This window comes from Sinohyriopsis cumingii, chromosome 17, assembly GCF_028554795.1.
Source record: "Sinohyriopsis cumingii isolate HCF-2022 chromosome 17, ASM2855479v2, whole genome shotgun sequence".
Lineage (NCBI taxonomy): Eukaryota > Metazoa > Mollusca > Bivalvia > Unionida > Unionidae > Sinohyriopsis > Sinohyriopsis cumingii.
In genome coordinates this window covers 38,412,146-38,428,872 of record NC_142977.1, presented here as the reverse complement: position 1 = coordinate 38,428,872, position 16,727 = coordinate 38,412,146, and the positions used below count along the sequence as shown (strand labels likewise).

At 35.3% G+C, this 16,727-nt stretch overlaps 1 protein-coding gene across 1 annotated transcript in view; it reads right to left on the bottom strand.

The window, feature by feature from the left end:
- Positions 1 to 1,071: 1,071 nt before the first annotated feature.
- The window catches only part of LOC149778452 (ATP-dependent DNA helicase DDX31-like), a 108,938-nt gene continuing 93,282 nt past the window's right edge, over positions 1,072 to 16,727 (bottom strand). The window contains exons 14-17 of the mRNA XM_089939288.1: positions 12,359 to 12,440; positions 8,782 to 8,884; positions 6,830 to 7,007; positions 1,072 to 1,216 (exon numbers count right to left, since the gene is read on the bottom strand). Coding sequence (XP_089795414.1) covers positions 1,114 to 1,216; positions 6,830 to 7,007; positions 8,782 to 8,884; positions 12,359 to 12,440 — 466 coding nt within the window. The 3' untranslated portion in view covers positions 1,072 to 1,113. The remainder of the gene's footprint in view (positions 1,217 to 6,829; positions 7,008 to 8,781; positions 8,885 to 12,358; positions 12,441 to 16,727) is intronic.

Genomic DNA, 16,727 nt, shown 5'->3' with positions numbered 1-16,727 from the left:
AAATGACCCGTAGTTATCTTTAAAAATTACTGAAACAAAAGAAAGTTGTGCTTCATCTGGCTTCTTTTGGTTCTGATAGTACAGGAGTATCAGGATGTGATTTGGCTTGTTTCATTTTGCACTAAGAGTAAATCTACAAAAATACATCTAGCCATATGGTGTAATTCTCTCCTGTCAATATAATTCAATCTGAATAGTTCTGGCAGCTCACAATGATATCAAAGCTCCTACAAGCTGGAACTTACCAAGTACAAGTACGAACAGACTTAGTTTAAGTCATTGTATTCTGTACAACAAAATCAGTTATTGGTAATATTGTGTCACCAACACTATGCGACTACAACCTCACAAACACTATGTGACTATAACCTCACAAACACTATGCAACTATAACCTAACACTACGTGACTATAACCTCACAATCACTATGCAACTATAACCTAACAAACACTATGTGACTATAACCTCACAAACACTATGCAACTATAACCTAACACTATGTGACTATAACCTCACAATCACTATGCAACTATAACCTAACAAACACTATGTGACTATAACCTCACAAACACTATGCAACTATAACCTAACAAACACTATGTGACTATAACCTCACAAACACTATGTGACTATAACCTCGCAAACACTATGCAACTATAACCTCACAAACACTATGTGACCTTTCAGCATAAGATACCAGGTATTTCTCTGCAACATGAACATTTCAATATCATATACATTTGAAAACAGAGGTGTTGTGAAAAAATCGGGTTGAGTACATGGTGCCTGGAAAATCCCAAGGAATTTAAGCAAAACTCTAATGCTGTATTTAATAAATTTGGCTACAATGATATATTAGTCTGTGTTTAAAATGGGTATTAGTCTTATGTATAAAATGAGGTATTAGTCTATGAATAAAATGAGGTATTAGTCTATGAATAAAACGAGGTATTAGTCTCATATATAAAATGAGGTCTTAATCTGTGTATAAAATAATGTATTAGTCTGTATTTAAAATGAGATATTGGTCTTGTGTATAAACTCAAACATATAAACAAAGAATGAGAAACATATCTTCCACATTTTTATTAAAAAATATGTTCATGTTTACATTCACTTTTTCATCTTCTTGCTTTTTCTTTTCTTGGAAGACACAATGCCTCCTGAGAACTCAGATATTTCTTGCATTCTTTTCTTCTTGGACTGGGACTGGAGTCTGTAAAATGTAAAATGTTACACAGGTATTTGTTTTTTGCCATTTATAATGAACCCCAACTATGATGTTTGTTTAATGAATGTTTGTCCTAAAATGTATTCTTTATAGACGGTTGAAACATTACCATGGTCTGAGACAGCAAACCATTGGTAGATAGAAAAATCATGGCACATGGATTCATGTAAACTTCAAGGTTGACATTCATATAATTGGCAGGTGGGGTTGTAAACAAAATTAATTCTACAGGATAACCTAATGATGCATTGTAAACAAAATTAACTACACAGGATGACCTAATGATGTGTTGTAAACAACATTAACTACACAGGATAACCTAATGATGCATTGTAAACAACATTAACTACACAGGATAACCTAATGATGTGTTGTAAACAACATTAACTACACAGGATAACCTAATGATGTGTTGTAAACAACATTAACTACACAGGATAACCTAATGATGTGTTGTAAACAACATTAACTACACAGGATAACCTAATGATGTGTTGTAAACAACATTAACTACACAGGATAACCTAATGAAGTGTTGTAAACAAAATTAACTACACAAGATAAACTAATGCTCCAGTGAAGACACCAACACTCAGAACATTATTTTTGGGTGGCTCTTCCAAAAATCTGTGGAACTATACATTTTTAGAATGAAGCTTCATCAGTTCTTCCATGAATATGTGAAAATACTATACCTTGTTTGTTACTCAATAATGTCTTTTGATCTACTGGCACTGTATGAAAGAATGATCTTGCATGAAATTCAGACAGCTATCTAAAACCTTTTTAATGCACTGTGTATCACAAGCCTGCTCCTAAACCAATCTTTTCAAATTCTGTTTCATAATTTTTGTCCCTCAAACTACTTCTGTACAACAAGGGTTCTGAGGAACACTATTTTCCTCATTCCATCATATGTGTGGTACATTTTATCCATGTGAGAAAGTAGGATACATTCATCTCACATGAGTGCATTGACACTGTAGATGATGGCAATAAGCTTAAGAAATCATGTCTGCAATGATTCTTGCATTTTTAGTAATATCAAGACAAATTTTGCAGGTCTATAAACAGTAACCATACTTAACAACAAATTATTTGTTGTAAGCTAAACTTTTACCGTATATACTCACATATAAGCCCGTTCGTGTATAAGCTGACCCCCCAAACTGAAAAGGTATAAATACTAAAAAGTGCATGACCCGCATATATACCGACCCACAACTCCAAGACATTAAAGATGCACATGTAAGTTCTAACTGCATTTATTTAGGCAAACTTATATTAACAAAAATTACACGTAAATACTTATCTTGGGGTTGGCATATATGATTATTAAAAAGAAATGGTATAAACTTGTTTGAAAAGTAATTTATTTATATTTTCTGTTTTCTTATTGTTTCTGCCTAATTTATATTTTTTTATAATTTGATCGAACGATGACAAGAATTGAGCAATCATGAGTTGCTGCAACACTACTTCTCCCTTTTGATTCAATTGTTTGTGTATGCATTATTGCATTGGACATTTTATATCAGTGCACCAGTAATCACATTTTTATTTTGCCCTGAAACTGTAAATACCTAACTCATTAAAATGTGATCCCAGTATGACAATACAATGAACAACAATACGGTTTGATTCAACGCTCTTAATTAGGCTACTGAATGTATTTACATAATGGCGCCACTGCATGTACATTGTAGGTTTAAACATGTGCTGAATGAAGTACACTCTGCTGAATGAAGTACATCCCTTGGATTTGAACCATGGGACCAGTGCACTAAACTTTAATAATATCTCTGAAATACAATAATGAAGTTTCAGAAATAATGCTTCAAAAACAATGCTAATACAGTAAAAGCTGAGTTGTAGTGTGCTTGATGTAAGCGACCATACATCATACCTGTCAACTCTCACGCTGGGAGGGACAAAAAACTTCTGATTTTTGGGGTAGCTCCATGCCTACCTCCCGATTTCATAATATCTCCAGATTTTTGCAGAGATCTCCCGATTATTACATTATGTCTTCAATTTTCATTTCTCCTTAGAAAAGTCCTACGTATATATGTATATATATATATATATATATATATATATATATATATATATATATATATATATATATATATATATATAGCGTATGCAATCTCCATGGAAGCTGTGTTCTGTTGTATCACATGTGAATATTTTTGTGATGAAATATTTACTAGAAAGAATTCGCTTCTTCACTAAATAAAATGTTAATTTTAAACATTATTCACATAGATTAATGATTCTTTTAACTAAAAAGTACAAAAATCAAAATATAAACCAGAACAAAAAAATAAACCACAACAATAAAATTGTTGACAATTAACTTAAATCCCAAAAATGATGACTGAATGCTTGCATTACAGTAGTGTAGAACATGGTTTCTTTGAATTATGACAGAGGGCAGTTATTTTCACAAAATAATTGCATGGTTAAGGATTAACTTTTAATTAGTTGTGCTGGGTTTCTGGCTTGATTATTTAAGACTAACCTTTAGGTATTCTGCAGTCTGGCCACAGCTGACCAGAATATGAAAATGGGGCACGTCCTGGGGGAAACAACATATCCTTTGAGAATTTCATGAAGATCGATCAATACTTAGTGAAAACAAGGCTTTAAAAATGCCACAAAAAACCTCCTGATTTTAGGTCCCGATTGCTTTTTTTTTATTATTCAGTCTCCCAACTTGGCTTTTCAAGAGTTGACAGGTATGCCTTACATCCCATTTCACAAAATATGGTAATTGTGCTAATATAGTGGAATGAAAGGCAATTACACATCAATGTACTGGTATAATTGCCGGTCAAAATTCCCTCTTAACACAAGGTAGTTTCAGGGTTTTAATGGTTAACTGGGCTGTATTGCTGTTGGAAAACGAAATACAAATCTGCCAACTATCAACAAAGGAGATGCTAAAAAATCAAGCTTTCCACTGTGTGGAAAGTTATGATGTTGTTCAGCCAAAACACAAAACTAAAATAGATTGATGTTGATCTTAGTTAATCTATAATGAGAATTTTAGCCTGTATTATTATCATTCTTTGTGCACATGTAAGTTATGCTGGTTATATGCCTTGTACAATTTAAACGTGTGTAAATTTTCATAAATGTTACCTCAGTTTGCAGGATCGCTTATATCATTGAAAATGAGTAACTCATGAACTCGTGATTCAGCGTAAATGAATGAGCTATTAAGGACTAGCTGAAATGTTATCTGGAAGAATGCAAATTGGTCAAAACAATGAATAAAACAAAATCTGCATTTAATATGTTTGGGAATAAGATAGGATTTAAATGACACTTTGCATGCTTTGAACTGTGATTGTACTGTATGTTATAGTTCAGCCTGGTTTCCCAGGTAAACTCAACCGGCCTGCGAATTATGAAGTCTGTATTTACCTTTATTTAATTTCGTGTTCAAGAAATCAGAAAATATGCACATACAAAGTAATAACAAAATCAGTCATAGTACTTTACAATAGCTTAATATGTGTTGTGTCACAAAAAATGTTTTTTTTACATGCATATGTCTTAGGACACGGAAAAAATTATTTTTTTGTGTCCCAGGATTTATAACCATTACAGTAGTCAACAAAAAACTTAAAAACTGTCAAGTTTAGACATTGGCCCATGGATAAGCCGACTCCCCCTCTTCCAGGTCTTTATTTTTTCCTAAATTATTCTGTTTATACGCAAGTATATATGGTATGTGCAGCTTTTAGAGACATAAAACATGCAGAAAATACCTTGCATTTCTAAAACAATATCCAGGCTGATTATAAGTCGAGTTTCTTTCAACTTACATTGAGAAATGAGAGAAAAAAAAATCCACCATATGAAATTGTGTGGGAAACTGAAATCCTACCAGGGATCAGAGTTTGTTGGCAGAAATGAATGAATATGATGATTTCCCATCCCACACCTGTCAAATAAATATGATGATTTCCCATCCCACACCAATGAATATGATGATTTCCCATCTCACACCAATGAATATGATGATTTCCCTATCCTACACCTGTCAAATGAATATGATGATTTCCCATCCCACACCAATGAATATCATGATGATTTCCCTATCCTATACTAATAAATATGATGATTTCCCATCCCACACCTGTCAAATGAATATGATGATGATTTCCCTATCCTACACCTGTCAAATGAACATGATGATTTCCCCATACTACACCCAACAAATGAACATGATGATTTAACTATCCTACACCTGTCAAATGAATATGATGATTTCCCTATCCTACACCTGTCAAATGAATATGATGATTTCCCATCCCATACCAATGAATATGATGATTTCCTTATCCTACACCTGTCAAATGAATATGATTTCCCATCCCACACCAATGAATATGATGATTTCCTTATCCTACACCTGTCAAATGAATATGATGATTTCCCATCCCACACCAATGAATATGATGATGATTTCCCTATCCTATACTAATGAATATGATGATTTCCCATCCCACACCAATGAATATGATGATTTCCTTATTCTACACCTGTCAAATGAATATGATGATTTCCCATCCCACACCAATGAATGATTTCCTTATCCTACACCTGTCAAATGAATATGATGATTTCCCATCCCACACCAATGAATATGATGATTTCCTTATCCTACACCTGTCAAATGAATATGATGATTTCCCATCCCACACCAATGAATATGATGATGATTTCCCTATCCTACACTAATGAATATGATGATTTCCCATCCCACACCAATGAATATGATGATTTCCCTATCCTACACTAATGAATATGATGATTTCCCATCCCACACCTGTCACATGAATATGATGATTTCCCATCCCACACCAATGAATATGATGATTTCCTATCTAACACCAATGAATATGATGAATATTATTGGTCACAACTTGTTTTGGCACCTGCTAACTTTCCCTTGGATCTCAGTGTTAAGAACAAACACAAGAAATAATCCTGGGTTCAAAAGTAAAATCCCCTTGCCATGCAAAATAAGTGGAAAATTAGTTGTACATTGGTGTTCTGAATAGTTATTATTTTTCTTTCCATCCCAGGAGCCTGTCCCCAGAAGGCAAAGAGAGAGAGAGAGAAAGACTCAGGGCCCTGTGAACAGATGACTTTGCCTTTTCATCCCCTGTCAGTTTTAGGTAGGGAGCTCAGTGTTTTCCAAGTTATGATGCAGGCAGTGTATAATAACGGGTAACTGGGACATTACCCTGAGGTAGTATTGCTTTAATAAAAAAAAATAATGGTTTACTTACAGAATAATCTAAAGATAAATACATATATTAAGTTATAGCAAATGTACACTGAATTCTATCCAGATTTTGAGCTCCACAATTATTCCCCATCTGGGATTATATTCAATGAATGAAAACATAAGCATTTTAAAAATCCTAAAGATTAAGTATAATATAGTGGTTTAAGTTATGGCCTTGGCTAGCATTTAAAAAAAATACTGTAACATCAAGCTGATGTTGATACCATTGATATTAGCATTGCTACATCACCCATTTGTTTCTCTGAAACAAAGTTAGATAAACAACCAACCTGTCCTGGGTTTTTTTCCGTTTGACTGCTGGCTTGACCTGGATACCACTCATATGAGATGGGGCCTCCCTCAGGGCAAAACTTTTAGCAAGGTGCCCCAGGTGCAAGTTCTTTACATGGAAAATTGACTTTAGGCTAGTGGGGTAGGTGGAGTATGCTCTAACAAAGGACTGGAAAGCTAAAAATGTAAATAGAAATGTTCTATAAGGTACTGTATTAACCAATTACTTTTTTCTGTCCATGAAAAAATTGCAACATCCTCTGGATTTTGTTTTGTAACCAATAAAAATGGAAAAAAGAATGACACAGGTATCAATTACATTCAATTAATGTATTTACTGTATATATGGGATACAATAAATTAATTTCTAAAGCAATTTTTGTGCACTGTATCTTTTGGGACAAATCTTATTTTTCAAATCATAAGTTTGGGGACATATTTTCAATCATAATATTGACATAAAGCTGTTTAAAATGATTAATAAAGGGTATAAATTATGAGATTTGCAAATCATTAAAGCTTGTCTGTAAAAAATGCATTAAAACAAACTTAATTAAAAAAATAAAATAAAATATTCTTAGTATTGTTTGTTTATAATTTTCTAAGTAAGTTTCTGAAGAATAAGAGTTCAGGCAAAAATGAATTGTTTGTGCACATGAGAATGAGTTCAAACTTTTACTGTTCTGATTTATGCTTTACAAAAGATTTTTGTTGATGAAATGCTAAGGTAATATACGCCCAAAATGAATACATCACCAAAAGAGATTATTCTTTTCATGTGTACTTAAGATGAATCTCTTTAATCCACTGCAGCAACACCTGCTCATCAACCCAACCCTTCTCCTGCACATGTACCCCCCCCCCATCCTTTCAGTGCTTTAATAGCCATTAACTCTAACTGCAAAACATTATCATTGGAGGCAACATCTCCCCTGCTGTGGGAACTGCAAGGACTAAACTTAGATGATTTTTAGCTGCACCAGTCATATGAATTTGCACACTTCTAACCCTATTCTTGTCAAAAGTCCATCCAGAAAGAAGTTCAAAGGCTTTTCATTCCATGCAAAAAGCAATGTCTCTTCAATAATTGACTATCATACTACAAACTTATCTATCACTGCTAGGATCTATAATATGCTTTGTTTTCTCTTATTTGTATTCCATCTTATATAAACTAAAATTATGGTTACATTGACTGTGGACCGCTCTGGTGGCCTAGTGGTTAGAGCATCCGCCTCAGGTGCAGGATGTCATTGGTTCAAACCCAGGCTGAGTCATATCAAAGACTTATAAAAATGGAACTAACAGTTGCCTTGCTAGGTGCTCAGCATTAAGAGGTTAGTGTTAGGATAGGTCAGCATGGTGTCAGGATAATGTGACTGGTTGGGAAATCATGCAACATGTCTGCAATATGATGCTCCAATGCAAGACATCAATATAAACTGCCACACTGCAGACATTGTTGTGACATGACTGATTTTTTTTTAAAGCTACGTTAAAAATCCAAATCACACACACGATTGTGAGGAGTCACTTTATTATAGCAGTGTGTGATAAGTTTTCCTTTGAAACTGTTCCACTGTTTCAATTTATCTGCAAAATTCCTGTGGATGCCTGTAAAAACAAACCCAAGTCAGCTTCTATAGGTTGGCATCATTTTTATATAAAGATATCTATACACTTAAAGAATCCAAAGTCAGTTTCTAGGATTGGCTCGGATTGTAATAAAATAATCTTTCTACTTGACAGCCTTAGTTGAAACAATCGGTTTGTTACTCTTTGCCTGGTATTCACCAACCAAGCTTCTACTGTTTGCCATGCCTTTATAGTTCTAGTCAACAATGTGTTTTCTTTTAAACAAAATGGACTGTTTCACCATCAGCAAATAAACTTCTATTCAGAAGTTGTTTGGGTTCTTACTGATACCAATTAGAGTTATTTTATTACAAACCTTTAATGGCTAGAGATTTCATATCACTGTTGTGATGGATATGGTTCTCACATATGTTGTGGAGGAAAGTGGCAGCCTCTTCTACTGTGTGTGGAGTTTGACGCTACAAATTTAGAAAGGAAAATATATACATGCATATTAAATTATTCATTAAACAAGAGGCCCAAGGTGGAGTGGAAACTGTGTGAGAAGTTTGACATTACAAATTAAAATGGAAAATATTTTGATTACTCAGAAATCAAGAACTCAAAATGCAAAATTATTGTTATGTAATGATTTGCATATTTAAAAAAACGTGTAGTAATACTCTGACAAGTCGAACTATTGGTTATTTGAATACTGGCTGGTACCTGAGTGACCTGTATAGTGGCCATCAGTTGAATGACTTACATACTGACCATTACTTGAATGACTTGTATACTGGCCATCAGCTGAATGACTAGTATCTTGACCATTACTTGAATGACTTGTATACTGGCCATCAGCTGAATGACTTGTATACTGGCCTTGACTTGAATGACTTGTATAATGGTCATTACCTGAATGACTTATATACTGGCCATCAGTTGAATGATTTCTATATTGGCCTTGACTTGAATGACTTGTATACTAACCATTACTTGAATGACTTGTATACTGGCTATTTCTTGAATGACTTGTATACAGGCCATTTCTTGAATGACCTGTATATTGGCCATTAGTTGAATGATTTATATACTGGCCTTAACCTGAATGACTTGTATCCTGGCCATCACCTGAATAACTTTTATACTGACCATTACTTGAATGATCTGTATACTGGCCTTAACTTTAATGAAATGTATACAGGCTGTTACTTGAATGACCTGTATACCAGTCATCAGTTGAATGACTTGTATACTGACCATTACTTGAATGACCTGTATACTGGCCTTAACTTGTATACTGGCCATTACCTAAATTACTCATATATTGGCCATTAGCTGAATGACTTGTATACTGACCATTACTTGAATGACCTCTATACTGGCCTTAACTTGCATAACTTGTATACTGGCCTTAACTTTAATGACTTCTATGCTGACCATTACTTGAATGACTTGTATACTGGCCTTAACTTGTATACTGGCCATTACCTGAATTACATATATACTGGCAATCACCCGAATAACGTGCATACTAGCCATCAGTTGAATGACTTGAATACTGACCATTACTTGAATGACTTGTATCCTGGCCATCAGCTGAATGACTTGAATACTGACCATTACTTAAATGACTTGTATAATGGCCTTAACTTTCATGACTTGTATACTGGCCATTACTTGAATGACTTGTATAATGGCCATTACTTGAATGACTTGTATAATGGCCATTACTTGAATGACTTGTATAATGGCCATTACATGAATGACTTGAATACTGACCATTACTTAAATGACTTGTATAATGGCCTTAACTTTCATGACTTGTATACTGGCCATTACTTGAATGACTTGTATAATGGCCATTACTTGAATGACTTGTATAAAAGCCATTACTTGAATGACTTGTATACTGGCCATTACTTGAATGACTTGTATAATGGCCATTACATGAATGACTTGTATAAAAGCCATTACTTGAATGACTTGTATAATGGCCATTACTTGAATGACTTGAATACTGACCATTACTTAAATGACTTGTATAATGGCCTTAACTTTCATGACTTGTATACTGGCCATTACTTGAATGACTTGTATAATGGCCATTACTTGAATGACTTGTATAATGGCCATTACTTGAATGACTTGTATAATGGCCATTACATGAATGACTTGAATACTGACCATTACTTAAATGACTTGTATAATGGCCTTAACTTTCATGACTTGTATACTGGCCATTACTTGAATGACTTGTATAATGGCCATTACTTGAATGACTTGTATAAAAGCCATTACTTGAATGACTTGTATACTGGCCATTACTTGAATGACTTGTATAATGGCCATTACATGAATGACTTGTATAAAAGCCATTACTTGAATGACTTGTATACTGGCCATTACCTGAATGACTTGTATAAAAGCCATTACTTGAATGACTTGTATACTGGCCATTACTTGAATGACTTGTATAATGGCCATTACATGAATGACTTGTATAAAAGCCATTACTTGAATGACTTGTATACTGGCCATTACCTGAATGACTTGCATAATGGCCATTACCTGAATGACTTGTATAATGGTCATTACTTGAATGACTTGAATCATGGCCATAAGTTAAATGACTTGTACAGTGACCATTACTTGAATGACTTGTATAATTGTCATTACTTGAATTACTTGAATCCTGGCCATCAGCTGAATGACTTGTACACTGACCATTACTTGAATGACTTGTATAATGGCCATTACATGAATGACTTGTATGCTGGCCATTACCTGAATGACTTGCATAATGGCCATTACATGAATGCCTTGTATAACTGCCATTACATGAATGACTTGTATATTAGCCATTACTTGAATGACTTGTATACTGGCCATTACCTGAATGACATGCATATTGGCCATTACCTGAATGACAGTATACTGGCCATTACCTGAATGACTTGTATACTGTCCATTACTTGAATGACTTGTATATTGGTCATTACTTGAATGACTTGAATCATGACCATAACTTGTATAATTTGTATAATGGCCATCAGTTGAATGACTTGTATACTGGCAATCACCTGTATGACTTGTACACTGACCATTACTTGAATGACTTGTATAATGACCATAACTTGTATAATTTGTATAATGACCATCAGCTGATTGACTTGTATACTGGCAATCACTTGAATGACTTGTATACTGGCAATCACTTGAATGACTTGTATACTGGCAATCACTCGAATGACTTGTATACTGGCAATCACTTGAATGACTTGTACACTGGCAATGACTTGAATGACTTGTATAATGGCCATCAGTTGAATGACTTGTATACTGGCCATTACCCGAATGACTTTTATACTGGTCATTACCTGAATGATTTGTATACTGGCAATCACTTGAATGACTTGTATAATGCCCATCAGTTGAATGACTTGTATACTGGCCATTACTTGAATGACTTGTATACTGGTCATTACTTGAATGACTTGTATAATGACCATAACTTGTATAATTTGTATAATGACCATCAGCTGAATGATTTGTATACTGGCAATCACTTGAATGACTTGTATACTGGCAATCACTTGAATGACTTTTATAATGGCCATCAGTTGAATGACTTGTATACTGGCCATTACCTGAATGACTTATATACTGGTCATTACCTGAATGACTTGTATACTGGCAATCACTTGAATGACTTGTATAATGCCCATCAGTTGAATGACTTGTATAATGGCCATTACCTGAATGACTTGTAAAGAAAACTTCAGCAAAGAATTTTGGGTTTCAATATCAAATAGTCACTGAGCTAGGATTGTTCTAAAATACTGATGGCAAGAAAAGATTATTACATTTATATGTTGGGCCAAATCTCATCACGAAAATTCCAATGTTAGATACGAGTTCTCATTTTAATATCACAGTATGGGAAGACCTACCTTTGTGTCTGTAAGCTGAGGCATAGAATGTACTAATAAAAGCAATGGTTTCAACAGATCTGACATGGCCACCTCTTCCAGGCTACAGAGAGAAAAATAAAAGATACTCTTTTAAAGCTGAATTCACAAGGAAATGGACATTTTTTTATCAGGAATACATTGGATAAGTGTAACCTATTGTACATTCAATAAAGATGCAATGTTGCCAAGTGTAGTTCAGAATTCTGTTCAAAGGCAGTACTGGTACAATGTAAACAAGACTGAATTCATCAATGAATTCATAACATCCTAAGTCATCTCTGCATTTTGATCCTCAGTTATCCTCCATATTTCTAACAGAAAATAAACTCTACAGTGTATTGGACTTACTTTGATAAGAACCATCAGCAGCTCAATCTCTAGGTTTAGCCAATATCAATAATGTACAGCAAGTTATCCATCCAGCAAGACCATATTAATATTACATCACAGGAAATAGAATTATCCGATGAACAGTTGATTACTTGACACTTAAATGTCATGTTAAAATGCAAATTCAGGAACTTATGCTTCTTATTTTATATAGGGATTTTTTGAAGGAAAGAGACACAAGTGACATTGGTGAAAGAGTAAAAGAGTTGAGGCACATTTGTAAAGGAAGACACTGATGATGACAGAACAGTGAAAATGGAACCCATAAAAGAAGACACCAATGATGACACAGAACAATGAAAATGGAACCTGTAATGGAAAACACCAATGATGACACAGAACACTGAAAATGGAACCTGTAATAAAAAACACTAATGATGAAAAAGAACATTGAAAATGGAACATGTAAAGGAAGAGACTAATGATGACACAGAACACTAAAAATGGAACCTGTAATGGAAAACCCAAATGATGACACAGAACACTGAAAATGGAACCCATAAAAACACACTAATGATGACACACAACAATGAAAATGGAACCCGTAAAGGAAAACACCAATGATGACAGAGAACATTGAAAATGGAACATGTAAAGGAAGAGACTAATGATGACACAGAACACTAAAAATGGAACCTGTAATGGAAAACCCAAATGATGACACAGAACACTGAAAATGGAACCCATAAAAACACACTAATGATGACACACAACAATGAAAATGGAACCCGTAAAGGAAAACACCAATGATGACAGAGAACATTGAAAATGGAACCCATAAAGGAAAACACCAATGATAACACAGAACACTGAAAATGGAACCTGTAATGGAAAACACAAATTGATGACAAGAGCATTGAAAATGGAACCCGTAAAAAACACTAATGATGACACAGAACAATGAAAATGGAACCCATAAAGGAAGAAACCAATGATGACACAGAACAATGAAAATGGAACCTGTAAAGGAAGACACTAATGAAGACACAGAACACTGATAATGGAACCTGTAATAGAAAACACCAATGATGACACAGAACACTGAAAATGAAACCTGTAAAGGAAAACACCAATGATAACACAGAACATTGAAAATGGAACCTGTAATGGAAAAAACCAATGATGACACAGAACACTGAAAATAGAAACCATAAAGGAAGACACCAATGATGTCACACAACAATGAAAATGGAATCCATAAAGGAAGACACTGATGATGATACAGATACTGAAAATGGAACCCATAAAGGAGGACACCAATGATGACACAGAACAATGACAATGGAATCTGGATCAATAATTCTGCTAAATGATGATGCACATGAATCCTGGATGTCAAGTATTGGGATGGAAATCATGGGCAGCATTCAGTACATGCATATGAATCCTGGATGTCAAGTATTGGGATGGCCATCCTGGACAGCTATCAGCACATGCATATGAATCCTGGATGTCAAGTATTGGGCTGGCCATCCTGGACAGCTATCAGTACATGCATATGAATCCTGGATGTCAAGTATTGGGATGGCCATCCAAGACAGCTATCAGCACATGCATATGAATCCTGGATGTCAAGTATTGGGATGGCCATCCTGGACAGCATTCAGTACAGGCCTATGAATCCTGGATGTCAAGTATTGGGATGGCCATCCTGGACAGCTGTCAGCACATGCATATGAATCCTGGATGTCAAGTACTGGGCTGGCCATCCTGGACAGCATTCAGTACATGTATATGAATCCTGAATGTCAAGTACTGGGCTGGTCATTCTGGACAGCTGTCAGCACATGCATATGAATCCTGGATGTCAAGTATTGGGCTGGCCATCCTGGACAGCATTCAGTATGGGCCTATGAATCCTGGATGTCAAGTATTGGGATGGCCATCCTGGACAGCATTCAATACATGCCTATGAATCCTGGATGTCAAGTATTGGGCTGGCCATCCTGGACAGCATTCAGTACATGCCTATGAATCCTGAATGTCAAGTACTGGGCTGGCCATCCTGGACAGCTGTCAGCACATGCATACGAATCTTGGATGTCAAGTATTGGGCTGGCCATCCTGGACAGCATTCAGTACATGCATATGAATCCTGGATGTCAAGTACTGGGCTGGCCATCCTGGACAGCTGTCAGTACATGCATATGAATCCTGGATGTCAAGTATTGGGCTGGCCATCCTGGACAGCATTCAGTACATGCCTATGAATCCTGGATGTCAAGTATTGGGCTGGCCATCCTGGATGGCATTCAGTACAGGCATATGAGGAAGCTGGATCTGTTACCCTAGTGTAGTCAAACAATAACTGAGGTACGAGGATATTAAAATTTCAAGCAAATATCTCATCTGTCGATTGAATCCATTGAAATTCCTGGAAAATCTAGATAGGGACAATGTAAAGAAATGTTTGGAGAGAAGCTGATACACTGATGGATATAAGAATACATCTACCACTCCTTGTGTGTGCGTGTGTGTGTGATTTGTGTGTGTGTGTGTTTTTGTTTGTGTTTGCATGTGTGTGTGTGATTTGGATTGTTAACATAACTTTAACAATTTTCCAGTCATACTGCTGTGATGTCTGCAGTGTGGCAGTTTATAGTGATGTTTAGCACTGGGGCATCATGCCGCAGACGTGTAGCATGGTGTCCCACCCAGTCATTTTATCCTGACACCAGGCCAACCAGTCCTAACACTAACCTCTTAATACAGAGTGCCTTGCAAGGCAACCATTTTTTAGTACCATTTTTGTAAGTCTCTGATATGACTAGGCCAGGTTTGAACCTGCAACCTCCCACATCCGAGGCAGATACTCTAACCACTAAGCCACTGGATCAGTCCCTACCACCCATTGTGACAAAGATATACAATTTTGAACTTTGCAAGGGACTTCCAGGTTCCTTGAGAAGCTTGTGAAGATAATGAACTGAATCAGATAGTCTCAAAAACTCAAATGAATATGATGCACTCATTTCATTGGTCACCGCTGTCTTGATCAAGGATATTTATCAGTTGGAACTGTCTCACTGTTCAAGATGAAGACTGACACTGGTATTTGTGAGGATATTAAATTGAATTTATTTTGGTTTTTTGTACCTGCTTTCTATACATTTATCTGGATACTCAGTTCCTGTACTTTTTACTGTGTGGTGCTACTAGAGATACACTGTATATACATATCATCTAGTTTGATGATTCTAGCATGAACAGAATTTGAGAAATAAGCTTAAATCACAAATTTAACTAAAGTTAATGGAGCATGAAGTATGGGCCACTGACCTACTTTTGTGCTGCAAAAAAAGTACTTTTCCAGATACATGCCCTCACAGAGTTTCATGATTCAACAGTATGTGTACTGGATGCCAAAATAAAGAAATAGAACACATGCTAAATGCCAAAATCTAAGTCAGTAAAATGAATGTTAAATGTATGTCACAGTGATCTTCAGCTGTAAGAGTATGGTTGGAATAGAGATGTACACAATCATCTAATTTGATGAATCTACCAAGAACATGGTTTGGGAAATAAACAGAAGAGTGGCTGTTGATAATGATATCTGTATTAACTGCTGAGGATTATACGGCTGAGTCCACATTTATTTGGACAGGTGGTGGTGGTGGGGTTTTAGAAAAAAAAACAAAAGTTTAGGAGAACAAAATTAACAAAGGGATGTGACTATAATCAAAGTTAAATCCAGGATGTAAATGAGACTTATTTTCTAGTTTATACTTCATTTAATTCCATTAGGACCACAAAAATATTGCACACGACCTACCCACCCTAATTTTTTTCAATGTAACCAGAATCACGCATTTCTTTAACAACAGAAGTTCACTGTATTTTGTTTATTCTTGCATACTCCACCTTTTATCAAAATTTATTTATACAAAGTTCTTGTGTGTGTGTCTGTGTCTGTGTGTGTGTCTGTGTGTGTATTTGTATATATGTGTGTGTGTGA